At 44.0% G+C, this 26,759-nt stretch overlaps 1 protein-coding gene across 7 annotated transcripts in view; it reads right to left on the bottom strand.

Annotated features, from left to right (window-relative positions):
* Positions 1-26,759, bottom strand: part of FLT3LG (fms related receptor tyrosine kinase 3 ligand) — a 222,231-nt gene that overhangs the window by 79,560 nt on the left and 115,912 nt on the right. For all 7 annotated transcript variants that reach the window (XM_040433060.1, XM_040433072.1, XM_040433087.1 and 4 more), the window contains exons 6-10: positions 23,702-23,806; positions 21,534-21,596; positions 15,298-15,441; positions 14,149-14,281; positions 3,558-3,680 (exon numbers count right to left, since the gene is read on the bottom strand). In XM_040433060.1, the coding sequence (XP_040288994.1) occupies positions 3,558-3,680; positions 14,149-14,281; positions 15,298-15,441; positions 21,534-21,596; positions 23,702-23,806 (568 nt within the window). The remainder of the gene's footprint in view (positions 1-3,557; positions 3,681-14,148; positions 14,282-15,297; positions 15,442-21,533; positions 21,597-23,701; positions 23,807-26,759) is intronic.

Below are 26,759 nucleotides of genomic sequence, written 5' to 3'. Positions count from 1 at the left end.
CCAGGTCTGGGAGGAGATCCCTCAGGAGACCGTCCGCCACCTCATCAGGAGCATGCACAGGCGTTGTAGGGAGGTCATACAGGCACGTGGAGGCCACACACACTACTGAGCCTCATTTTGACTTGTTTTAAGGACATTACATCAAAGTTGGATCAGCCTGTAGTGTGTTTTTCCAATTTAATTTTGAGTGTGACTCCAAATCCAGACCTCCATTTGTTAAAAAATTAGATTTCCATTTTTTTTATTTTTGTGTGATTTTGTTGTCAGCACATTCAACTATGTAAAGAAGAAAGTATTTCAGAAGAATATTTAATTAATTCAGATCTAGGATGTGTTATTTTTGTGTTCCCTTTATTTTTTTGAGCAATGTATATATATATATATATATACAGTACAGACCAAATGTTTGGACACACCTTCTCATTCAAAGAGTTTTCTTTATTTTCATGACTATAAAGGCATCAACACTATGAATTAACACATATGGAATTATATACATAACAAACAAGTGTGAAACAACTGAAAATATGTCATATTCTAGGTTCTTCAAAGTAGCCACCTTTTGCTTTGATTACTGCTTTGCACACTCTTGGCATTCTCTTGATGAGCTTCAAGAGGGTAGTCCCCTGAAATGGTCTTCCAACAGTCTTGAAGGAGTTCCCAGAGATGCTTAGCACTTGTTGTCCCTTTTGCCTTCACTCTGCGGTCCAGCTCACCCCAAACCATCTCGATTGGATTCAGGTCTGGTGACTGTGGAGGCCAGGTCATCTGGCGCAGCACCCCATCACTCTCCTTCATGGACAAATAGCCCTTACTTTCAAAGTTTTCCCAATTTTTCGGCTGACCGACTGACGTTCATTTCTTAAAGTAATGATGGCCACTCGTTTTTCTTTACTAAGCTGCTTTTTTCTTGCCATAATACAAATTCTAACAGTCTATTCAGTAGGACTATCAGCTGTGTATACAACTGACTTCTCCTCAACGCAACTGATGGTCCCAACCCCATTTATAAGGCAAGAAATCCCACTTATTAAACCTGACAGGGCACACCTGTGAAGTGAAAACCATTTCAGGGGACTACCTCTTGAAGCTCATCAAGAGAATGCCAAGAGTGTGCAAAGCAGTAATTAAAGCAAAAGGTGGCTACTTTGAAGAACCTAGAATATGACATATTTTCAGTTGTTTCACACTTGTTTGTTATGTATATAATTCCACATGTGTTAATTCATAGTTTTGATGCCTTCAGTGTGAATCTACAATTTTCATAGTCATGAAAATAAAGAAAACTCTTTGAATGAGAAGGTATGTCCAAACTTTTGGTCTGTACTGTATATATTTATTTTAGCACAATAATACACATTAAGGCCTCCCTTAGGCTGGACGGTGCCTAGTCCCCTTAGGTCTTATTTAGACGTCAGTGAATCACACAGACATGTTCTGTCTGTGTGCTCCATGGACAGCACACGTACTTATTGATTTTAATGTGTGTATTCACACATCTATGATTTACCACGGCCCAGGGTTATACCACAGAAGCATGCCCTATTTTTGTTCAATCCATCATGCCCATTATAGTCTGTGGAAGGCATCAGTGATTTGTCCTTGTTTCACAGATCGATGATATGAGATGCTCTTTAAATACATTTTCAGCTGAGCAGTGTCCCTAAAATACGGATAACACACGGAGGGCAAAAAAAATAAAAGCCATGTGGACCAAACACGGATCCTTCATGGACATCTTCACCGATAAACCACTGACTAAGCCCAAATAATACAATGATATTATCAGTGCACAAGTAGCCATACCATATCAGTGCCCAGATAGTTTAACCCTTTGCAATTAACAAACTAGGGAACAAAGGTGGATCCAGTACAGCCAGTATTGCATAAGTCTGAACAGTGAGTGTGTGGGATCATGGGTGCAGTCTCTGTGAACCCAGGCCATCAGAACCAGTGGTATGCCATTAGCAGGGACAAGGTATATGCCCTGTACAACTGCACAGTTTGCACACCCCTAAGACTGGCCATGGCTTACACCCTCAGAGACAGTGCCCACATCCTCCTCCTGAATACATAGAGCCATTGCTATTCAAAGCCAATGAGTATGCAGGTATTAATTCGGGTGAAGACTTGGATCAACACAAATGAGTCACATTGATCAAAACTGTCTACAAAAAAAATACCAACCAATTAGAGGCCAACTTTCATTTTGCAAACTGCACTAAGATTGGTCGCTATGGGTAACAAGGCAACATTTTCTGTTAGTTTTGATAAATGAGGCCAAATATCTATATGACAAGAATTAACTGTCAGATCACAGGACAGAACGTGTCCACATGGGAGCTCTCTACTTAAAAATAGTCTTGACTTTTTTGTGTAGACTACAGGAATTTGTTCCTTTACGCAATACTTGTCAAATAGGGGGGGTCTAACTAATTGGGACCTCCCCAATATCTACAATGGAAGACTCCTCCCCAACAGAGTGGCACTCTAACTTGACTGTTTCCGTATCTTCCATAGAGCTTTATGAGGTGCTCATTGTGCACTCAATATAACTTGCGAATATGGGATATGAATTGGATATTGCAAGTCTTCTTGTTATCCTCTTCCCATTATCTGGCCAAGGTAGTGGAAATGGAAGTTTTCTATATAATCCTATAAGCCTATGGAGCCTGTAGAGAGAAACTACTGTGTAGCAGATAGAATTTCCTGTGATCATATTTGTCTACGAAAGTGACAAAATCAACAAATCCAAAAGGTATTGGAGCTGCTGCAAGAAGAATTGTGTTACCCTTTCTTAAAAATCTTTTCAAAATCTCAGATATCCATTTTGTGTATGTATAGACCTATTGACCTCTGTGGTCATGGACCCTGTGCAATCTGATACTTTGTTCCATCTGTCTGCTACTTGTTCTGAACCTAGCAAATGTATGGTAGTAACAAAACACAAAGTTAGGCAATGCTATATACTGGTATAAAATGAAGTAAGAGTGCATCACTGTGGCTTGTGCAAACAGGCCTCAAATGACTGTAGGGAAAGTAGGCTCCAGCTACAAACTGAGTAAGGTACATCGAGGAGGGTTCCATCTAATACAGGAAATGATATAGTTATGTACCTCATATTACATTTATATAGTGAATATAGCATTAATAAAATGTATAATCTATATATTCAATGTCTGCTGAGTACGGTGGCATTGTGTTTGGCTTTACCTACTGCATGTTAGTAACAAGTCTGGGAAAAATTTAAGACTGTAGGATCAGACTACAAAGTGTTTGTAGTCGGGTACTATGAAGACACGTTACTCAGCATATAAAATAATGATATTACTATTGCATAACTGCTTCATTTTTTCATTGAGAGCAAAAATATGGATTACAAACGTGGATATACTCCTTTAGAAAAATATATCACACATGGCTTCCATGTTCTTTGTGCAGCCATAAAAGAGTCTACTTGGCTCAGCGAGCGGTTCCGGAGTCGGGCACTTAGTTGTGTGCATGAGCCCTTGATTTTGTGCTTGATTGTGTCTTATACTCAAATGGCATGAACATACCATTAAGCTTTACCATGGGAGTTGTGGGTTCTTCACTTATCACATCTAGATTGGAATCTTGATGACCCTTGTTATGTCTTCTTGTTGCAATAGTATTTCTCATAGTACTGATATGTTCAGCTTCTAGAAAAAAAGAATCTACCTTACTGTACATTAAAACACTATATAAAAAACCAGTCACGCATGCAAACAGGATAAAAAAAAAGCTAAGGGAGCGCCTTATGGTATTCTACCAGATGGGACTGGACCAAAAACAAGCAATACAGGTGCACTCACCTGCAATGATGCCTCCTAGACATCCATTACAGACAGTGATATCTCTAAAATCTGGTGATTTACAAGTGGTGCTTCCAATAAAGTATGGAGCCACAAATCATATGAGGTAAAATCCCCTTTCTGCTCAACCACTTACTAAATGACTTAATAAGTATGGTACAAAGCACCCAAATTTTGGAGCATTTTCAATAGTAAATCTTCCCCATTGTGTTCTATTCTAGAGGATATGTGTTTTAGGGAGAGTTCACGTTTCATTTTCCGTTCTTCTGATCCGTCAGAAGAACAGAAAAAACGGATCTTGAGCATCAGTTATGCACATTTAGCATCCGTATGAGTCATTTCCGGATCAGAACAACAGAAAGCTAAACAGTGATGTGGACTCAGCCTTAGGGCTCATGCACACGACCGTATGTATTTTGCGGTCCGCAAAAAATAAGGATGACATCCGTGTGCATTCCGTATTTTGCGGAACGGGACAGCTGGCCCCTAAAAGAACAGTACTATCCTTGTCCGTAATACGGACAATAATAGGACATGTATTTTTTTGCAGAACGGAAATACGGACATACGGAAACGGAATGCACAAGGAATAACTTTTTTTTTTTTTTTTGCGGACCCATTGAAATGAATGGCTCCGCATACGGTCGGCAAAAAGACGGAAAGGACACGGAAAGAAAATAGGTTTGTGTGCATGAGCCCTTATATGTTGAGAGCAGAGTTGTGCCTGAGCACAACTATTTAAGGTGAGCAGCCTCGCCCAAAAGAAGTTATGGTATGGCTTCTTAAGAGATAGCATAGTTGGAGCACCCCTCAATTGCTTCTTTCTTCTTTGTGCTCAATTATAAACCAGCTATCTTAATGGTGTAAGGCTATGTGCGACAGTTTTAGAAATTCAATGTACCTGGAATAAAATAAAAAAATGAAGCCTCTTTGCAAATAATCTTGTTTATCCTACCATTTTGGGCATACAACTCCCATGCAGACTTTTGTGTCTCCATGGTTACAGGCTACAAACAAACCCTGTAGTCACAGGTTACTGTTTTTCATTGTCCCACATTCACCTATTGATGTTTTATGTCACATAGAGAGGTTACCTATCAATGGTGCACTAAGGTAAGTTAAAGGGGTTCTGCAGTTTTTTTAAACTGATGATCTATCCTCTGGATAGATCATCAGCATCTGATCAGTGGGGGTCCGACACCTGGGACCCCTGCCAATTAGATGTTTGAGAAGACAGCGGCGCTGGCAGTAGCGTCGGAGCCTTCTCGCTGTTTACCGCAGGCCCAGTGATGTCACGACTAGTATCGATGGCCTGGGCGGGGCTAAACTCTGGCCAGTGAAACTAGTTGTGACGTCACTGGGCCTGCGGTAAACAGCGAGAAGGCTGCGGCGCAACTGCCAGCGTCGCTGCCTTCTCAAACAGCTGATCGGCAGGGGTCCCGGGTGTCGGACCCCCGCCGATCAGACGCTGATGATCTATCTAGAGGATAGATCATCAGTTTAAAAAAACTGCAGACCCCCTTTAAGGTTAAAAAGCTTCAGACATATTTTGGGCTAAAAAAAAATTCTTATAGGTAGTTATAAAAAAAAAAAAAATAACCATTTGTCCTCTACAGCCAACACCTTTTCACATACAATATGGTATAGGCTGCTATGTTTTTTTCACAGACTTCTCTCCAGACAGCTCATAAATAGAGATGAGCGAACTTTTCAAAAATTCAATTTGGACGGTTCGCCAAATTTTCCAAAAAGATTTGATTCGATCCAAATTTATTTGTGACGAATCGCATTAAAAAACAGCTAATTCCTGGCTGCAGAGAGCCTGTATGTTGGTGTAGAACACTGTGCATTGCAGGAACATGTATAGGTAGTCCGCTGTGGTAGTGAAATAGTTACTTTGCGTCTGTAAGACCTTCAGTTGACACTTCTACAATCACTTCACTTTTTTAGTCAGTTACGGGGCCAGCAGTAAGTTTGTGTTGACGTCACTGTTTATTTTGCCCTTCTTCTGATCCGTCATAAGAACAACCCCCAAAAAAACAGACCCTGCCTTTTGAGCATCTGCCTTCACACGGTCAGCATTTGGTCAATAATTCATCAGTATTGCTAAGGCCAAAAATAAAAAAACAGCACTAGATGCAAAACAGAGATGGCACGTGACTGGAAAGTTTGCATGTCTTCTGTGTTTTGTACACTGTGACGAATACCACTCCTCGTACCCGCTTGACATCACCTACGTGAAGCTCACGGGACGCAGTATGGTCACTTGTTACCAAAGCGTGATGTTGCGCCATCCCAGAGGAGCGTGTAAGGTCAGCTTGATACAGTTTACACAGACACCTGTCCACGCGGGCACAGAGGCAACAAGCTGAGAGAGCCTTTTCACTGCCGCTGTGAAACAGCGCTTTCTCAGCCCAGGTAATCTGCCACCAGCTTCTCGTTTGATATAAGCTCTGGCCGCTAACGGGATTATATAGGGTGAGAAACCAACCCGCGGTAGCTTATAACTAGGCTAAAATACGGACGTGGGGATTCGTGATCGAGATACAAGACAGCACAAGATTAAATTATATATTTAATCGCCTTAATGGCACACTAGATATAACACTATACACACAGAATATATACAGTGGTCTGAGGTTACAAATACAAGTAATATGGTACACACAGGATTACACAGAGTACACGTCAGTTACCGGGTAGATGAATGTTCCTTTGGGTTAGGATGGTGTAATAGTCCTTGGCTGCGGTCACGTGACCCCCTTTCAGAAAAAGACACGCCCGCTTAATGGCACAAGCCTTTTAAACTGTAGCTGGCCCCACCCCTCCCTGCCTCCGGGAGGGGTTCCCTCCTCCTGTTCCGGGACTAGCATCAAATGAGCCACAAAACCGATTATGGCTCATAGCTCCAGACCAGAATGTCGCAGGGAGGTGGTTCCGGGCCATATTAATCCGACTGGGTTCCGGCTACAACTAGAGTCCAAACATGGTGCCGCTATGTGGTTTCTGTGGGGAGTTATGTATATCTCCCCTCCTGGGCATCCTAGCATCAAGCCAGGACCACGTGGATGTTTGGCTTTGCCCAGGATTGCAAAAAGATTTCAGAATTATGCCTGGGATAGACAGACAATTCATAATTCCTTATGAAATGTCAGTGCCAACATGTCTGTGGGAAAGTGATAGATCTGGTCCGGGGCTGAGACCTCCTGGCGGGAGTTTTCCTGCTACATCCTCCTGGTGCCTGTCAGCTGGAAGAGGTGTGACTTTATCCACCTGGGGCCTCCTTGAAGGCTGGACCCATATTCCTCACATACCCATTTTTGACTTCCAAATCATGAGCATATCCTGATGCAAAATATGTTCTCGTCATACTGGCCTTACGGATGATCCAAAGACAGGATCCGTTGTGTTTTTCATTTTTCCATCCTTCTGACAGATCAGAAGAAGGGTAAAATAAATGGTGATGTCAACAAGGTCAAACAGGGACACTAGTGGTCCAGTCTCAGAATGGAGAGGGTTGGAACTGCATGAGGAGTCAACACAGTGGCCCAGTCACAGAGTGGTGAGGCTGGCAAACGCATGAGGAGTCAACATAGTGGTCAGTCACAGAGTGGTGAGGGTAGAAAATGCATGAGGAGTCAACATAGTGGCCCAGTCACAGAGTGGTGAGGGTGGCAACCGCATGAATTGTCAACATAGTGGTCCAGTCACAGAGTGGTGAGGGTGGCAAACGCATGAGGAGTCAACACAGTGGCCCAGTCACGGGGGGGGGGGAGGTTCAACAGCAGTGGCAGTAACAGCACAAGATGGTGGGTGGCAGTAGGAGAACATGGCAGCAGGTATGTCTCATCAGGCAGGTGGAAGCATCAGAATAGTGGCTGGTGGCCAGAAGAAAGGGGTCTCTTTTCACAAAGTTTGGGTGTGGCACCCAGAATGATCTAGTCTGATGCATTAGGCACTGGCGTGTGGAAATATTGGTTGATCCACGCCTGATTTTTCTTCACAAAGGTCAGTCTCTCCACATTTTCGGGTGGAAAGGCGAGTTCTCCTTGGGGTAACTATGCCCCCTGCCGCACTAAACACCCGCTCTGATGCCAGACTACTGGTCGGGAAGGAAAGCTTGTCCAGAGCAAACTCTGCCAGTTGCGGCCACAAATCAAGTTTGGCTGCGCAGTAGTGCAGTCTAAGTATGCCACCACCTGCCGGTTCAGGTTCTGCTCCATGTCTTGCTGCTGCTGTTTCTGGTAGGTGGTTTCTTCAGTAGGCGGATGAAGAAATGTGCTCATTAGAGACTCCAGACTTAAGTTGCTGTTGATGGGGCTGGTGCTGCCCCTGCCCCCCCTCCTCCAGTAGCCATGGTAGTGGAACGTGAGCACAGAGGGCTCCCCCCGCTCAGACCTTCGTGAGGATGGACGATGGCACACATAGGCAGCGGCCAACTGACTACATAGGATGTCTCGGTAGTAGTTGAGTTTATCCTTCCTCTAAGCGGGTAGAAAAAAGGCCCCCATTTTCGAGCGGTAGCGAGGGTCTAACCTGGTCGAGAGCCAGTAGTCATCCCTCTGCCGAATGGTGATAATACGGCTGTCGCTACGCAAGCAACTCAGCATGCATCTGGCCATTTGGACTCAGAGGGACTCCCTGCCTCCATCTCCACTGCATACTGCTACTGTGTCTCAGGGTAATCTGCCTTATCTTCCTCATCATCCTCTACCTGCTCCTCTCCTGTGACTTGTGCAGAAAAAACACCCATTTCTGTATACATTGTTTGTGCGTGAATGTCCGCCTCCACCACCTCCAGTTCAGCCCCCACAGGGCTGAGATGTAGGCGCCTTGTCTCCTGTCCCCTGTCCAGCCAGATTTAGCAGCATATGCTGCAGGACGTGAAGGAGTGGAATGACGTTGTTCATCCCGCGGTCCTGGCGACTAATAAATAAAGTGGTCTCCTCAAAGGGCCTAAGCAAACGGCAGGTGTCACGCATATGCTCCCACTGGCTAATGTTGAAGTTACACAGGGGAGTGCTCCTGTCTGCCTGCATCATCAAGAAATTGTTGATGGCCTTCCTTTGCTCATATAGTCGGTCCAACATGTGGAGGGTGGAAATCCAACAGGTGGAAATGTCGCATATCAGGAGATGTTGGGGAATGCTATTCTGCCTTTGTAGCTCAAGGAGGGCATGCTTTGCAGTGTAAGAGTGGCTGAAGTGCATGCTGTTTCCTAGCCATTTTAAGGATGTCTTGCAGTTGGGTGGAAGACTTCAGGAAATGCTTTACAATCAGATTAAAGATGTGCGGCATGGAGGACACAGTTGGCGAGGAGACAGCCAGAATTTGATTTCCTCTTAAAGGATGTGGAGCAGTTCCACCCTGGTGTGACTCAGTTTGTCTAGGCAAACCATGTGCAGAACACTGTGTTCTGCGCAGGTGGTATGCTGGAGTAGCACTCTGAATTGTGCCTGCAGTGGAGGCTGAGGACAAGGTGGAGGATGAGGAAGCAGAGTAGGACATTGGCACAGGGCCCACAGCTTGATAATGCGGAGGCAGCAGTGCCATCACCTGGCCAAGGTTTTCCGCTTCTAGAGGGGCGTAGTTAGCATTTTCACACTCCTGAGAGGGGATTCTTGTGTTTTCCCGCTTCTGAAGGACATGAAGAAGCGGCGCCATTACAGAAATATGGCGAATTAACCCTTGGAGTGCTGGCGTGCACTGTTTAGCTCTTTCTGGCACCGCAATGAAAGCAATAAAGTCAATTTTCAGGGTTTTTACACAGTGCCTAGGCCTTGTAGCAATGGTAGACACACAATCCAATCCTGTTCGTAACGCCACTTAATGCAGTGACCAGGAACGGGTTTGCTGATGCCACTTTTAGTGCAGTGGCCGGGTCAGGTGGATAATATATCCTGTATTTGTCGTGATGCCTATTGCATCATGCGCAGGGTACTATCACAGGGCCCTTCCAATGTGTTATAACGTATGTCCCAGATTAGGAATGCCAGAGTGGTGTAATGGCCAATAATGTCTCTATAGCTTGGTGATAATTGTGTCACGGTGTCTCCTACCTGGGTAAGGCCGGACCCCTGGCTCATTTGCAATACATTTTAGTGTAGGAGTTATAGAGGGATTTTGCAGAAGAAATTATGTCCAGAACTTTAGAAGAAGTTCAAACGTTTCTTTACTTGAAATAACTTGCATCTAAGCGGTATACAGCTTTGGTCTCTTGGTCCCAGCAGGTTTTGGCAATCATTGGCAGGAATGAGTACTTCTGCTTTAAATGTGTAGCTTGCAGGATAAAACGTCTGCTTGGTAGCTCTGTAACTATGGCAGGATTTGCTTCTCTACTTATCTACTGTTACCTTCTGCTTTGTGGGGACAGACTAGCTGAGGAGGAATTGGCTTCTAGGCACTGGACTTATCTCACAGATGGATTCTCAGGGGATGCTTTCTTCCTGGAACTCTGGAGTTGGTCTGTAGTTTCTGCTTTCCTCCTCCAGCCGAGCTAAAGGTGCTCAGACTGGGTATATGGACAAGTCTCAGCCGAGACTAGGTCCTTACTGTCTTCCCTATGCAGGGGAGCTCCACACACACACACACACCCTACCCCTAGCAGGGGGTGGGCTACTGTCACGGCCATGGCTATGACCGTGACTCCTGAACCGCATGCGGTTGTCAGCGGTTTTCTTTGGTTGTCAATCACAGGTGAGGGCTGTGGTATTTGCCTCACCTGTGGTTGCCGCTGGCAACAGTATGTATGTGGCAGCGTAGCAGTCTGAGCTGTGCCATTGCAGCTTGCTATGTTGTGCATGCGGTTTTGTGTGATGTGTGTATGTGTGCACTTGGTTTTATGTTATTGTGTGCACGTCCCCTTTAATTTATGTTTCCCTTCCCTGGTGTTGGAAGGGTTAACCTCCTTCCTAGTGTGTGTGTGCACTGGGTGTGTATGACTGTGGGTGTGGCTACTTGGCCCTATATAGCCTCGCTGTTAGCATGGCTCAGGGGGTTGTTTCTGCCATGCTTGCTGGAGCAGCCTCCTGTGTTATTATCTGCCTGTGAGAGCCACCCCTGTGGTCATAAAGAAAATGTCACTTTATGTTTTATGTCATGTTGTGTGAGATGTCCATCTGATGTTCTGTTGGGTCCTTCCTTCGTTTGGTTTGTGCAGCTAATGGTACTGGATTCTGTGTGTTCTCAGGGATCCAGTCAGCAAGGCTGTGGCAGGTTGGTTGAACTACTTTGTTCACCTGCCATTTCTGTTAGTCTGTTTTGGTTCCCCTTTTTCCCAACAGCTTGGCCAGTGAGACTCCTGCTCCTCCGTGCCTAGGAGGAGTAGGTCGTCTTACCCTGACTCCTAGCGCAGGGACCGGACGGAGGGTGAGTTAGGGATCCGAGGTTCCTGCGCATGGGTCCTCCTACCTTTAAGGTCGGCCCATGCAGTTAGGAGTTAGGGTCAGGTTAGGGATGCGTTTAGGAGGTGACCTGCTCCCTATCCTGTTCTCCTGGCTGAGCCGCCATAACATCACCGGGCGCGCACGGCTGAGGATTTCCCCCATCCTCAGCCGTGACAGCTACACTCCTCTCTAACTTCCTTCTTCACCCATGCTGTAGGATGTGGGACCAGCCCACCTCTCCACAGAGGGGGAGCTGAGCTGGAATAATCCATTCCAGCTCAGATTCACTAAACACTAAGCTATACTTGGCAATGGGTTGCTGCCACCTACTGGTAACCAGGCAAATTACATGAAAAACTGCTTTTAACATAGTTTTCTATGCACATTTGTGGAATACATAATATAAATTACATCTGATGACAGTATAAAGGCTCTTAGGAGATAGTAGCGGGGTAGAGGCGTGTAGTAACACAACTCTGGGGTGTTTCATTTGCATCAGACTGCAATTTCACTCCAGAATCAAGGATGAATGGATATACTTATAAATTTTTAAAAAATTCACTCCAAAACTTGTTGTATCAGATCGCAATTTCACCCCAAAATCAAGGATAAATGATTGTACTTATATATATAATAAAAACACCCCAAAACTTGTTGTATCAGACTGCAATTTCACCCCAATAACAGAATCAAGGATTACTGGAATTACTGATGTATCAAAGAATACAAAAAAACTAAAATCTGCAGTACTTTTTGTAACCCCAATTAGTGCAGCAAGGTGTAATAGAGTAGCTCCTATTACCCAGGCTTTGCAATGGGTCCCTGCTCTCTCCCTACAGTGTGGATAATGCCTCCCTATTATATCCCTACACTATGAATAATCTTTCCCTGAACTACTCAATAGTTATATTTCCACATTAAAGTCTCTCCTAATCACTGACCCTAGTGCCTGTGACATCTCTCCCTGCACTAAGTTTACTGGAAAATTGCAGAGCCCGAGCAGGCTGAGGCTTTTTATAGCGATGTGACATCAGAGGGACTGCCTATCTGCTGACTGGCTGGCATTGTGGGTGATCTCTCGTTCCCAGGCTTCTTACTTCCTCGTTCTAACGTGTGCAGCAGCCATTTTAGAAAAAAATCTGATTCGTTGCCACGGAACGCAAGGAAATTCAACATTGGGACTAATCGAGTTTGTCCTTAAATTCGAGATTCGTCAACTTCGATTCGCTTATCTCTACTTATAAACACTAATTTAAGCTAAATTATTATCAAACTGATAAGTGTTCAACTTTTTCTTTTAAGAGTCTCCTAAAAGTATGCTGATCACAGTTTAACTCTTGGCTGGTACCCCCAAGGATCAATGGGCTGTCATATGTAATACACAGAAATGCTGGATTCCCCCCCAGAAGGAGAATTTGAGAGGTCCCCCCTGAGAGTGCCTCGTCTGTAAAAATAAATGAAAAATGCTGTCTAAAACTGTGATTATGATTCGGCAAGGTTCCCATAAAAACATTTCTGACATGGTCACGATTACAATTTTACAGGGAGTTACAGGCTTCTGTGGAACACTTGCCTAATAAACTGGTTGCTAGACTTGTGGTGCCTGAAAACAACATTTGTTTCTTGGGAAGTAAATCCATAGCAACCAGACCTGACAGCTAAACCTATAACTAGGTCAGTGCCATGTTGGTTGTACTGATGAAGAAACACATCTTGACACACATATAGACACATACGCTCTAGAAATGCACCAGCTGGAGCAGTTAGGGGCCAATTCTGGCCTAGGTTCTTCATGCACCATATCTCAACATTGCATACACTTTATCAAAAGTGGTGTAAAAGAAAACTGGCTTAGTTGTCTATAGCAACCAATCAGATTACACCTTTTATTTTTCAAAGCTCCTTTGGAAAATGGAAGGCGGAAGCTGATTGGTTGCTATGGGCAACTAAGCCAGTTTTCTTTTACACCACTTTTGATAAAGTGTATGCAATGTTGAGATATGGTGCATGAAGAACCTAGGCCAGAATTGGCCCCTAACTGCTCCAGCTGGTGCATTTCTAGAGCGTATGTGTCTATATGTGTGTCAAGATGTGTTTCTTCATCAGTACAACCAACATGGCACTGACCTAGTTATAGGTTTAGCTGTCAGGTCTGGTTGCTATGGATTTACTCTGTTGGAGTCCAATGACTCTCCAGTGTTCACTCTTTAGAACAGGCACGTTATATGTTAAAGGCTATGTGCACTTTCGTGGGCAATTCTTTTCATAATTCCATTTTATTCATTTCAAAAGAAAAAAAAATAGAACTTGAAGATGAGCTGCGCTGGGGCCAGAGGTGCTTCTCCCACCTTCAGTCAGTCACAGAGTGACATGTCCACTAGCTGTAGTGACTGACTGGGGGTGAAAGAAGCCTCAGTCAGTCAGTTTGTGGCTGCAGCTCACACTCAGACAGCACAATGCTGCTGTCTGAGCGTGAGCTACTGAAAAGGAGGACACCCCAGTGTCCGTCCAGGCCCTGTGCCGGACAGAGACCTGGGAGCCAGAAAACCTAACTGTCTGGCCTATTTAAGCCACAGTCTTATCAGTAAGATAGAGTGTTTATAAGGTCAACGATCAGGAGCCCGTCAGCGGAGCTGCCTTACGGAACAGAGTGAAAAATATAGTGCCTGCTACAGGCCTGTACAGAGAAAAGGGCTCCAAATTCATAAAGACCAACTGAAATAATGATTTTTAGCTCAAAATGAGTACAATGCAAAAACAAAAAAAAATTGCCCCAAAGCCCCAAAAGGAGTCCACAGCCTTTAAGGAACCACTGCTAGTAATTTTACCCTGCTTACATCCATCGGATGTTCAGAATGGATGCTCAACACATGAGACATATTTATATGCCACGCTTGGTAAAGACTGTTACAGGTCAGGTGATCACTTACCTTCTGCACACTTCACACGCAAGCAATGTGAGAAGTTGTTTTCTATATGCGGTTTCAGTGCTGCGAGAGATGCATTTAGATTTTTCAAAATGGTGGGAATGGTAACACTTTCATTAGGGCAAGCTGAGGGAATCTACAAAATGGAGGACAGAATACAGTTATGACATCCTGAGTGCATACAGAGCTGCAGATTCCAGACCTATGTCAGCTTTTTTCCCAACAGATCCAACTTAATTGTACAAATCAAGTAAAATTATATATGCATCAATTGAGCAGAAAGGACTTTCTACCGGCAACCCTAAAAGTATGCCATAAATGCAGTTTTTACAATAAGTGATCACAGTGGAACATCTGAAACTGAGATAAATGAATAATAATAAATCCATAGGTCATAAAAAACTAATGTAAAGTACAGTAACTCCTGCAGTTTGGGCACACCAGGCTTGTGGCATGCACTGGTTGCCTCGTTTGGGATGAATTCACCAAAATTGTATAAATTTTAAGGACAAAAAGTATTACGAATTCATGTGATATTCAACAGTGTTATGAGTTCCTATTAAGTAGTTATATACAGACCAATAAGTGGCCTCAGTAGTGATTCGGCAGGCTGAGCATCATTGGGCTTGCACATGTCACTGCTGAGGCCAATTTATATCAAAGTACATGGAACATTACCCGTACATAAGGGCTCATTCAAACAGCCATATGTATGGGTCCACATCCGTTCCATAATTTTGCGGAACGGATGCAGACCCATTCATTTCAATAGGGTCGCAAAACATGCGGACAGCACACCGTGTGCTGTCCACATCCGTAGTTCTGCATTTTGCGGCACTGCAAACAATGTACAACATGTCCCATTCTTGCAGACAAGAATAAGCATTTCTATATAGCAAAATGCAGAATGCACATGGCCGGTATCTGTGTTTTGCGGATTTGCAATTTGCGGACTGTAAAACACGGCAATCTGAGTGAGCTAATATACAAACCTTCGGTCAAAAATAGAGCATGGCAATTCACAGATGCGGTTACCAAGTTTACACACACGTATGAGGTCTAACTGTCATATGTTAAATGGCATGCATTCCCATATGGAAAAGGAAATTGTGTTGCCCTCCCCACACTGATGGTCCCACTAGATATACATACCGTAAATGAGCATTCCTCAATGAAGTAAATTTCATATTGTAAGCCTATAATCCTTTTGTCCAATTCAGATCCTCCTCGTCTTCCTATATTTGCCAGAGTATAATTGATCAAAAACAACTCCAACAAATGGATGCAGTTTTGGTCCTGAAAATTCAAGGGAAATGTTTTTTCTCTAATTATAAGAAAATTCTCATGCTGCAAGATCCACACCAGAAGTCGGTGTGTATTGTACAGGAGGGATGCTAAGCTTAGGAACGTGTTTAGGTGATTCAAAAGAAATACCTTAAAGGGACATTTCCATCAACAGTTTTTTCATTACATATTATCAACCTACAATATACTGTATGTGAATATTGTACGTGTTTAATTTTTTTACAAAAAACAGGTGTATGGTTTCCTGGATATCATTTTTTTTAAGTCACTCCATGTATTCTACTTCCTGTCCTGGGTCTTTAACTTCCTCTTTGTTTGGACAGTCATTGGTGAAGTGGAGAGCAGCAGGAGAGAGTTCTGTTGGAACATCGGTGGCAGGGGATTTTACATACAGTATTATTTAGAGATGAGAGAATCAAAGCTGACGAAGTGGAATTCGATCCGAATTTCAGGAATTATTTGATTTGCACCGAACACAAATTTCCTCACACTTCGTGGAAACGAATCACATTTTTTCCTTAAATAGCTGCTGCATGTGTTAGGACATGGAGCAAGGAACTCTGGGAATGAGAGATAACCCACAATGCAGTGCATGCAGCCAATCAGCAGCCAGACAGCCCTGTGATGTCACAGCCCTATAAATGGCCTCAGCCATCTTGGATTCAGCAATTTTCCAGTGTACTTAGTGCAGAGAGAGACGTTAGCAGGCGCTAGGGACAGTGCTAGGAAAGACTTGAAAACGTATAAGTTCAGGGAGAAAGCATTAGAAGTGTAGGGAAAGGATAGGGAGGAATTATTCCACAATATTTAAGCAGAACAGGGTCCAATAGGCGAGGTTACAGCCTGGGTAATAGGAACAATTCTATTACACCATGCTGCACTGACTGCAGATCCAAATTGCCATTATACTGCTGCTCATTTCAGGATTGCAATAAATGATACATCTGTAATTCCAGCAAACCATTCTTCTTATTGGAGTCTTATTAGCACTTGTGCGGTGCAATTATATGTTCTAAAGTCTTTTTTTTGTCGTGGGTAATGGGGAAAAAGAAAAAGGGCCTATTAGCCATTGTGTGGTAAAGTGAGAAAATGAAAGCCCTTTTTGGCGTGTATTAGTGGCAAAAAAATGAATATTTGCAGTTCACGGCCGCAGTTATAGTTCTTAATCCTTTTTTGGCGTGTATTAGTGGGGGAAAGTTACATGTTCTAAATTAAAGCCCTTTTTATTTACTTATTTGATCTAACAGTATGTCAGACAGAGAAGTGACAGGCCCTGCACAGGCCTAAATGTTTCTGGTGCAGGCACAGGTCGCAGCAGAGTAAGGGGGCGTGGCAGCAGGGGTCACTTCGAGAGGCCTGAGCTCCCAGTGTTAGCTAGCGGTCGTGTCTTGACCAGCAACCCAGCGGTTCTTGAATGGTTGACTAGATCTTCGACTTCGTCGCAAGTGACATCAGACACCCCCAGCCAAGAAACAAGAACAGAAAGGACCAGCACTCACCTTCTATCTATCTACATGCAGTGCCGACCTATTGGACTTACTACTACTACCCCCAGCCAAGAGTCAGTGGGTTCGTCAGACACAACCCTTAGTTGGCATGGCATGGGAGCAGGCCCTGTACCCTCACCTGTCCTCAACCTGCCTCTGTCCTTTTCTGTTCCCTCAGCCAGAGAAGTACTATATGCTGTGGACTCAGCTCTACTATACAGTGAGGACGAGCTACTAGAGGACAGTCAGCAGCTACTGCCCAGACAAGATCCGGAGGAGACATCCGCCGCTTCCTCCGGTAGGCGGGCAAGTAGCGATGAGGAGAGTGGCGTGGTAGCTGGCTGGTGTTGTGAGAGGTCAGGCTCCTGGCTCAGAGACCGTTGAGGAGGACATCAGTGACGTGGAGACAATACTCAATTATGATGTAGTCGATGACAATTGGGAGCTGGGTGACGAAGGGGCTTCATTATCATCAGTAGAAGAGGGTGTCAGCTTGCACGTGAGGCAGCGGTGGAGCCAGCAAGTCGGTAGCGTGGCCGGGAGTCAGCAGGATGGCAGCAGTGGAAGGTCGGGAGCCAAATGTTCCCCGGGGTAGACCACTGGCTTCACAGGAGCTTACCGGCCCGGAAAGTAGTGGTGCAGGGGTTCACGGAGGCAGTGCCGGTAGCAGTTGGTCACTGCGGAGTGTTGGGGGTAAAATCACCTACTCGGCAGTGTGGCAGTTTTTTGTTAAGCCGCCGGGTGAGGTGAACATGGCCATTTGTCGAATCTGTGGGCAGAAGGTGAAGTGTGGCCAGGGTGCCATGACCACGACCCTATGTCAACATATGCAGCGTCAACATAAAGTGGCCTGGGAGAACAGTGGCTCTGATGCGGTGGTCCAGCCTGCCGCAGCAACCGCTGCATCACCCAGTGGCACGCACCCAGTTTCAGGCAGTCAAGGCTCCACCACCTCAGTCGAAGGAAGCTGTCTGTCCTTACCATCATCTGCTGGTCCTGATTCTCCTGCTCCTCCTAGTCAGTCATTCCGTTAGCAATCGATCACCGAAGTGAATGTCAAGAAACAACAGTATACGTGCACTCATCCAACGGCGCAGAAGCTGAACGTGCTCCTGGCCAAGTTGTTGGTACTGTAGTCCCTGCCTTTCCAAGTGGTGGACTCTGCACCTTTCAGGAAACTGATGATGGCTTGTGCCGAACGAGGTGGAGAGTCCCAAGCCGTCATTTCTTTGCCAAAAAGGCAGTACCAGCCCTGCACACAGAAGGTGGGCCAGTCCTTGAGCCTGTCTGTGTCTGCCAAAGTGCACGGCAGCGCTGACATGTGGAGCTGTAACTACGGCGCACTGGGTAAATGTGGTTCCTGCCCAGCCAAACCAGAAACTTGGCCAGGTGACACCGCTTCCGCCTCCACGTTCTCACGCCGTTGGTCCTGCGGCAATGTCCGCCTCTGCCTCCTCATCCTCCACTGCAGGGAGAATTCACAGTGCCCCACCAGCATACCACATGTGCAGGGCACGGCGGTGTCATGCTGTTATGCACCTAGTTTGCCTGGGTGAACGGAGTCACACAGGGGAGGAACTGCTCCACGTCCTTCATCAAGAAATCAAATCCTGGCTGACTCAGCAACAACTCAAAATAGGAACCATGGTGACCGACAACGGGAAGAACATGGTGTCGGTGCTGCATCAAGGAGGGTTGAGCCATGCGTCCTGCATGGCGCACGTGTTGAATCTGGTTGTCAAGCATTTCCTGAAGTCTTCCACCCATCTGCAAGACATGCTAAAAATGGCCAGGAAACTTTGCATGCACTTCAGCCACTCCTACACTGCCAAGCACACCCTTCTTGAGCTACAGCGGCAGAACGGTGTCCCCCAGCATAGGCTGATATGCAACGTTTCCACCTGTTGGAATTCCACCCTCCATATGTTGGACGGACTGCACGAACAGAGAAAGGCCATAAACGATTTCTTGATGATACAGGCGGACACAGGTACTCCCCTGTGTAACTTCGATGTTAGCCAGTGGCAGCTCATTGTCTGACTGGGGGGGCCCTCTGCGCTCACGTTCCACTGCCATGGCTGCTGTGGGGGGGGTGGCAGGAACAGTACCAGCTCCATCAGCAGCAGCCTCAGTCTAGAGTCGCTGATAAGCAGCTTTCTTCACCCGCATACTGAAGAAACCACTCACCAGCAGCTAGACATAGAGCAGAACCAAAACCAGCAGGAGGTTGCATACTTGGAGTGCACCCTGCCAGCCATCATTGAAGATCTTCTGGACTACTGGGCAGCCAAACTAACTGGATTTGTGGCCGCAACTGGTCGAGTTTGCCCTGGAAAAGCTGTGCTGTCCGGCCAGAAGTGTGGCATCAGAGCGGGTGTTTAGTGCGGCAGGGGGCATAGTTACCCCAAGGAGAACTTGCCTGTCCACTCAAAATGAGGCGAGACTGACCTTTGTCAAGATGAATCAGGCGTGGATCAACCAGGATTTCCACCCACCTATGCCTGATGCATCAGATTAGATCATCCATGCTGCCTCACCCAAACCTTGACAAAAGAAACCGGTTTCTTCTGGCTACCTGCCTCTGCTACTATTCTGATGCTGCCACCTGCCTGATGTCACACATCTGATGCCAAGTGCTCCTTCTTACACCCATCGTTAGTGGGTACTGTTAGTGCCACCCACCTCCCCACTCTGTCACCGGGTCACTCTGTGGTCTCCTGATGCTGCTGCCACCTCCACACTATGTCACATTGCCACTCTGTGGTCTCCTGATGCTGCTGCTACCTCAACACTATGTCACCTTGCCACTCTGTGGCCTCCTCATGCTGCTGCTGCCACCTCCACACTCTGTCATTGTGCCACTCTGTGGTCTCCTAATGCTGCTGCTACCTCCACACTATGTCACCTTGCAACTCTGTGGTCTCCTGATGCTGCTGCCACCTGCATACATTAGGCCATTCTGTGGACTTCTCATGCTGTTCCCACCCTCCCCACTTCATGACTGGGCCACTAATTTGCCTTTTTGGCCTGGTTGACATCATCACTTATTTGACCCTTCTTCTGATCTTTCAGAAGGAAGAAAAAATGAGACACACAACAGATCCTGTCTGTGTAGCAGCTGTAAGGCCTGTATGGTCCCATCAGAATTGGCTTATGATTCGGTAGCCAAAAGCAGGAGTGGGTACAAAACACAGAAGACATGCAAATATTTCATTCATGTGTCATCTCTGTTTTGGATCCACTCCTGACATTGTGTCATGCCCCACTCTGACGATGTGCGGAGGTTGGCCAGGATAGCAGCACGAGTTTAGTATTTGTTTTGGTGTCGTGCTGGATCCGCCTCTCATCAGGTGCACTGGGTGGAGTCATTAGTTTAAATGGCCTCCAGCTAAGTGCTCTGAGCGGATTATACTGTTCATTTTGGTCTGGGAAGTTTGGAGGAAAGGTTGGCTGTCTGTTCCTGCTCTCAGAGATAAGTGGCATTTCTAGTTTGGTTGTTTGTGTCATCTAGCCCATCCAGGTTCTGTGCGAGCAGGCTGCTCCTATCTCCCCACTTCACCATCTCAGGCAGTTCAGGGTTTTGTTAGTCTAGGCTGGTGGACACAGCACACCTACCTTTAAGGTCTGCCTGTGGGCTGAGCAGTGCAGGGAAAGAGGTCAGGGATTTACTAGGAGGTGACCCTTCCCCTGTCTCTCGTCCAGAGCCTGGTTGGTGTATTATCGTTTATACTGAGTGCACGTCCGTCGTGACACATTGACATTAGCAATACTGATGGATTACTGACCAAATGCTGACTGAGTGAAGGCGGATACTCAACAGACAGGATTTTTTGGGGGGTTATTGTTCTGACGGATCAGAGTAAGGGCAAAAAAATCAGTGAAGTCAACACAAACTTACTGCTGACTACCTCTCAACTCTGCCAGGGGGGCTCTACTTGTATAAGTGTTTAATAGAACAGGTTCTGTAGACATCTATGTGGATTCAGCTGACCACGGTGTAAAAGAAGTGCGCTCTTTCGCGTTATAGTAGGATCTTGGGCCTCTGCACGGTTCTTTATACCTGACGCTAACATCGACCTGTAAGGCTGAGTTCACACTTGAGTTATTTGGTCAGTTTTGGCCCCGTAACTGCCCAAAGAAGTAAAGTGTGCAGTGATTCTAAGAGCGACGTCATTTGCGTGTCATACTGACTCAAAGTATTGTTTCACTGCCACAGCAGACTCACTATGCGTGTTGCTGCAAGGCACAGTGGTCTACACCACTATACAGGCTCTCTGCAGCCAGGAAAAAGCAGTTTTTTAACGCGATTCGGCATGAATTAATTTGCATCGAAACAAATCTTTTCGGAAAATTTGGCGAACCGTCTGAATCGAGTTTTTGAGAAATTCACTCATCTATAGTAGTATTAAATGCAGTATTTAAATATAACTTAAAATATTCCCATCAAAGCAAAATAAATCTGTGTCCTTTCCCATAATCCATTTCACTGTCTACACGTTATGATCATACCTATAGCAGTGATCAGATTAGGGATTGTTAAAATTGTATGAAGTTGAAAGGAACACACTAGTGATGTAAAATGTAAAGGTACAGTACCTCCTTCTCTTCAGGAATTATTACTGGCCTTTTTACGTGAGAATTGAATGGTATGTATCCTTCCTTTAGAAAGAAAATAAAATCATTTTTACTCTTTTTTTATTGATTTTTCAAACAGTACATAGAAGAACATATGGGAAAGGTAAAGGTTAAGTTGGGAATAAGATAAAGAGATATAATAAGACAAAATAAGCTATGGTATATAAAATCAGTGCACATTCTGATACTTTAATGATCTTTTCTACTCTGTGCAGCATCGGAGTATTGACTGATAAAACAATATAATTCTTAATGGCGGCTGTTGGTTTCCGATATGGTTTCCATCATTTTGATAACAAAAAAAACATAGGGCCAGATTTATCATTAGCTCAAGTCAAAATAATGGAGTGAACAAGTCGCAAATTTTTGCGCAGTCGCCATTTGCGACTTTTATTGGCTCTGCGCTATGCCTGCCAGTTTTCGGAAAGTGTGCGTGTTTTCTTATGTAAATAAATATCTAGACAGATTTACTATTTCGACAATTTAAAAAGTCGTAAAAAATTGCACAATTTCACTCCAGTGAGGACCATTCTTATCTTATGCGACTTTTTAATAGAACTTGCGACTTTTTCATAAAGACATGCGACTTTTGGAAAGCCGCTTACTGAAGGATAAATTGCTACTGTCAAACCACATTTATCACAGTATTAAAGGACCATTAATAAATCTGACTTAGCCAAAAGGGACATATGTAAAAGTGGAGTAAGATGTAAGTGTAATAAAAAAATCTGGCCCATAGAATGCCGGAATGGAAATGCCTATGCAAATGTGAACAGCCTTCTAAATAATGATGAAAAACAGGGGAAAGTATATGTAAAACATTAGGGCAAATTGTTACAATGTCAAACAGTACCAGTCACAGTGCCCAATAACTTCTACTGCAAGGATGTTACCATTATAGCAATATACACAGTTAAGTCACATTATTATGACCTAATATACAGCGAATATCCAGAGTAACCATGTGTAGCATGGACAGCAACTAGATAGGCTGGCAATCACTCAGTAAGGTCCTGTAGGTTGTCACAGGTATCTGGAGCCATACTCACTCCAGTGCATACCACAGCTGCTGGAGGGTGTGTGGGGGAGGATCCATAGAGTGAACACAAAGATCAAGGTGGTTCCATAGATGCTTAATTGGGTTCATGTCTGAGGAACTAGGTGGCCAGGGTAGTACTTGGAAGTCTTGGTCATGAACTTCCAACTAGTTCCTCTCGCGATATTACACCCTGATCATATAACCGGATCCGAGATTTGTGGATAACGATCGAGAGAGACCAGTGACGAATGAACCAGGTGGGACGCTAATCATTGAGAACCACGGGATAATGAATAAATACCGTGAGTAAAAATCAAAAGGATCGAATATTGGGAGTGCAGGATAATCGACATTCACCTGTGAGTAAAAACTTGGTGTCCGATTGGATACTTTTTTTGAATATTTATATCGGACAATTCCGAAAATTTGAAAAGGTGCCTTGCATGGATTTTGCATGTTACATTGCATATGAGAAAGGAATGCCCATACTATTATAAGGAATAGACTGACACTTTTGGCTTGCGATATTTTTGCACATTCAGGACGTATGGTCCCCTTCTTTTTGGACTTTTTTTGAGTTTTTATTGAAGTTTTAGATTTTAGGTATTTTTAGGGATTGATATTGTTTACGCTGCAGCGATTGTCATTTTAATATTGTATTGTAACGTTGTATTTTAATATATTTTGCCAATTAAATATTGTGTAACAACACTATTACTATTGTTCTATTTCCATGCGAGGGAGTGCCAGTCTCATACTACATAAATCATCCCTTTTTGCAATGCAAGGAAAATCACACCTTTTACCCATGACAGCAACAAAGAATGTGTGCGCAGACAGCCTTTCACACATCTTATATACCCACCAAGCCAGCTCACGACTTGTGAACGTCTTCATGAGCTACATACGTGCTGCAGACCTGAAAAGTAGGAAGTGGTCATAATATTGTGATTCAACTGTGTATAAAAACTCTACATAATTGGACCGTAACCACTGCAAACACACCCAGCCGTCCTCAGCTGAAAAATAACACAAAGTGCTAGGAGAGTATTAATTACAATAAATAGTAGAAATCTTACAAAGAACTCACCATTGTATTTATTTTCTTCATATAATCATCTGATATGGGGTTGTGGTTAAAGCTACAACTATAGCTGAGTCCTGAGCAAATCACCAGCAAGAGAAACACAATACCCTAAATCAAAAAGGAAAATTTAAGGTGACACAAATGTTTTTGTTATCGAAAAGCCTACAACAAAATTTCTATGTTGTTTTTGGCATTGAGGTGGACAGGATGATGATGATGAGTAACGCGGGAGCTCATACACTTTCAATAAATGTTGGCCAAAAAATAAGCCCTGTCTAACATATAATAAACATTTTTGTTAACAAACCAAGAAGCCCAGCAAGTAAAATGGGGGGGGGGGGGGGGGGGGGGGGGCTAGCGGTGCTGCTATTTGAGAAACAATATGACATCAGTTGTAAGTGTGGTTGAAGCTTGGCTGAATGAGACACATGATGGATGGTGTTTGTTTGTATTTGTTCTCTGGAAGAAAAAAAATGGAACAGGCAGCATAGAAAAGAATTCTAATTGTTTTAGGCAACTTCAACTACCCTCACATATAGTAACACAGTCAAGGGAAGAACGTTCGTGAATCAAAGGCCTTATGCACACACGGAAGGTCCATATTTTGGTCCACAAAAAACAGACTTGCAAAATATGGATATCTGCATTTCATATATTTTTAAATTCTCATCAATAGAAATTGTTATTCTCATTTGCAAATAAGGGACAAGACTGAACTGTGCCAAGATTTGCAGATCAGGCTCACAGATCCTTACAAAGAATGAAGTGTGCATAGCCTCAGAGAAATGAATAGGTGAAATGTGTGAAAAATACAGTCGTATGCTGGAGCCCAAAAGCAGGTTAATTAAAAGAAGATCCAACCAGAAAGAGTGCCCCGCAGATCATATCTCAAATGTGGTGATAAAGGAAATCTTTGGAAATAGTGGCAAAATAAAAACATCAGGGCATCACTCCAGCCTATGTGATCTTATGATCTACAGTATATATACCACAACTGGCCTCTCCAACTAGTTCTTCCATTCCCTTTTCTTCCCACCGATTCCCGATTACCTACATACAGTAATTGTTTAATTCTGTAGTAAAAACATTCTGGGAGAAAAAGGAATAGAAACATAGAATGTGTCGGCAGATAAGAACCATTTGGCCCATCTAGTCTGCCCAATATACTAAATACTATGAATAGCCCCTGGCCCTATCTTATATGAAGGATGGCCTTATGCCTATCCCATGCATGCTTAAACTCCTTCACTGTATTTGCAGCTGCCACTTCTGCAGGAAGGCTATTCCATGCATCCACTACTCTCTCAATAGAAACATAGGGATGCAGCCATAGCAAGGATCAAACCAGGGCCCCCACACAGGACAGAAGGGTTTCCGCCTAAACCCCTTTCAATGATCCTTGGGCTATTTTTTCACTGCCTCATTTGCTAAAAGTTGCTCCTTTAGAGGGTAGAGTCCTGACCACGTTTTCACCCTGGGCCCCAAAGCAGTCGCATGGTCTGCCGCTGTGGTAGTTTTGCCCCTGGATGCAGCCTATGATCCTGAGATGATTGTGAAAGCAGTGGCCCTGCTTCCACATCACAGGCGTCCCAAGCAAAAATAACGGCAGCTCAGTGTCTAGATATAGGGCCCAAAGAAAATAATTTCTTGAGGAGCAAATGCCCTAAAAGGATTGTCTCACTTCAGCAAGTGGCATTTATCATGTAGAAAAAGTTAATACAAGCCTCTTACTAATGTATTGTGATCATCCATTTTGCTTCCTTTGCTGGATGGATTCATTTTCCATCACATTATACGCTGCTTGTTTCCATGTTTACGACCACCCTGCAATCCATCAGTGGTGGTCATGCTTGCACACTATGGTGGCCGGAACCGTGTGAGTGCACATAGGCTGGTATTTTTCCTATAGAGTGCAAACACGGCCACCGCTGCTGGATTGCAGGGTGGTCATAACCCATGGAACCCATCAGTGTATAATGTGATGGAAAAATGAATCCAGCCAGCAAATGAAGCAATATGAATAATAAAAATACATTAGAAAATGCCTTATATTAATTTTCTCTACATAATGAATGCTATTTGCTGAAGTGAGACAACCCCTTTAAGGGTTTCAGGTTATGCATGTCGATGTTAATAAGTCCTCTGTAGTCAACACAGAGATGAAGATCACCATCTTTCATGGCCAGCAGCCAGAATCCAGCAACAGCTGGGTAACTGAAAGGACAAATGAATCCCTTCTGCGGATTCTCCGTGTCCCTGGAGCAGACAAGGAGTAAATCCTCCCTTTGGCAATATACAGTATTTACCGACATCTAGGTCAATGAAACAGTCATAATTTCTATGAGGGGGAGGTACATCAGCAAATGAATGATGCTCAGCAGGCAAACTTTGGAGACTAGTGGCCGTGACTAGAACTGAGGAATTTAAAAATTTTTCTGTACAAGCTTTTCCCTATTGTATTAATTCTCCTGAACCCAAACAATTCTGAACCCAACACGCAAAATGCCCTAAAATAACTAGATAGGAGGGAGAGTGAACTGACATCACAGAAGTTGTCTCAATGTGAATACTTCCTTCTGACTTCTTACAATTAGTCAAGAGACTATTTATCGCCTTAGTTTTCCATATACCAAGCTAATTATTAAAACATCACTTTTATTATTTTCTAATGTAAAACACTATCAGCTGTGGTACGTTGTGTCTAGATCTTTGTTTCTAGTTTATACTCTGTTTCATTCACAGTGTTTCTATAATAGTGTATCACTGATGAAATAAAGAAACAGTATGACAGGCACACTATCTTTTAATTAATCAGTATGACAGGCATATAAATCTATCTTTTAATCAGATGCAATACATGATATTATATAATAAGGCAATTAAAAAGGATAACAAACATAACCACCCCCCCCCCCCCCCTCCGCCCCAAAAAATAAAAATAATTTTTTTTACATATAAAAACAAATTTAAAATAATTGACTAGTTGGCTTATATCTGCAGATACTCCTTGATAATAGTCCTAGTCTGTGTATGAATTGATATATGAGTTACTATTTGTTAA

The sequence above is a fragment of the Bufo bufo genome, chromosome 1 (genome assembly GCF_905171765.1).
Source record: "Bufo bufo chromosome 1, aBufBuf1.1, whole genome shotgun sequence".
Lineage (NCBI taxonomy): Eukaryota > Metazoa > Chordata > Amphibia > Anura > Bufonidae > Bufo > Bufo bufo.
The sequence above is the reverse complement of the archived record's forward strand: the minus strand, read 5'-3'. Positions and strand labels throughout refer to the sequence as shown.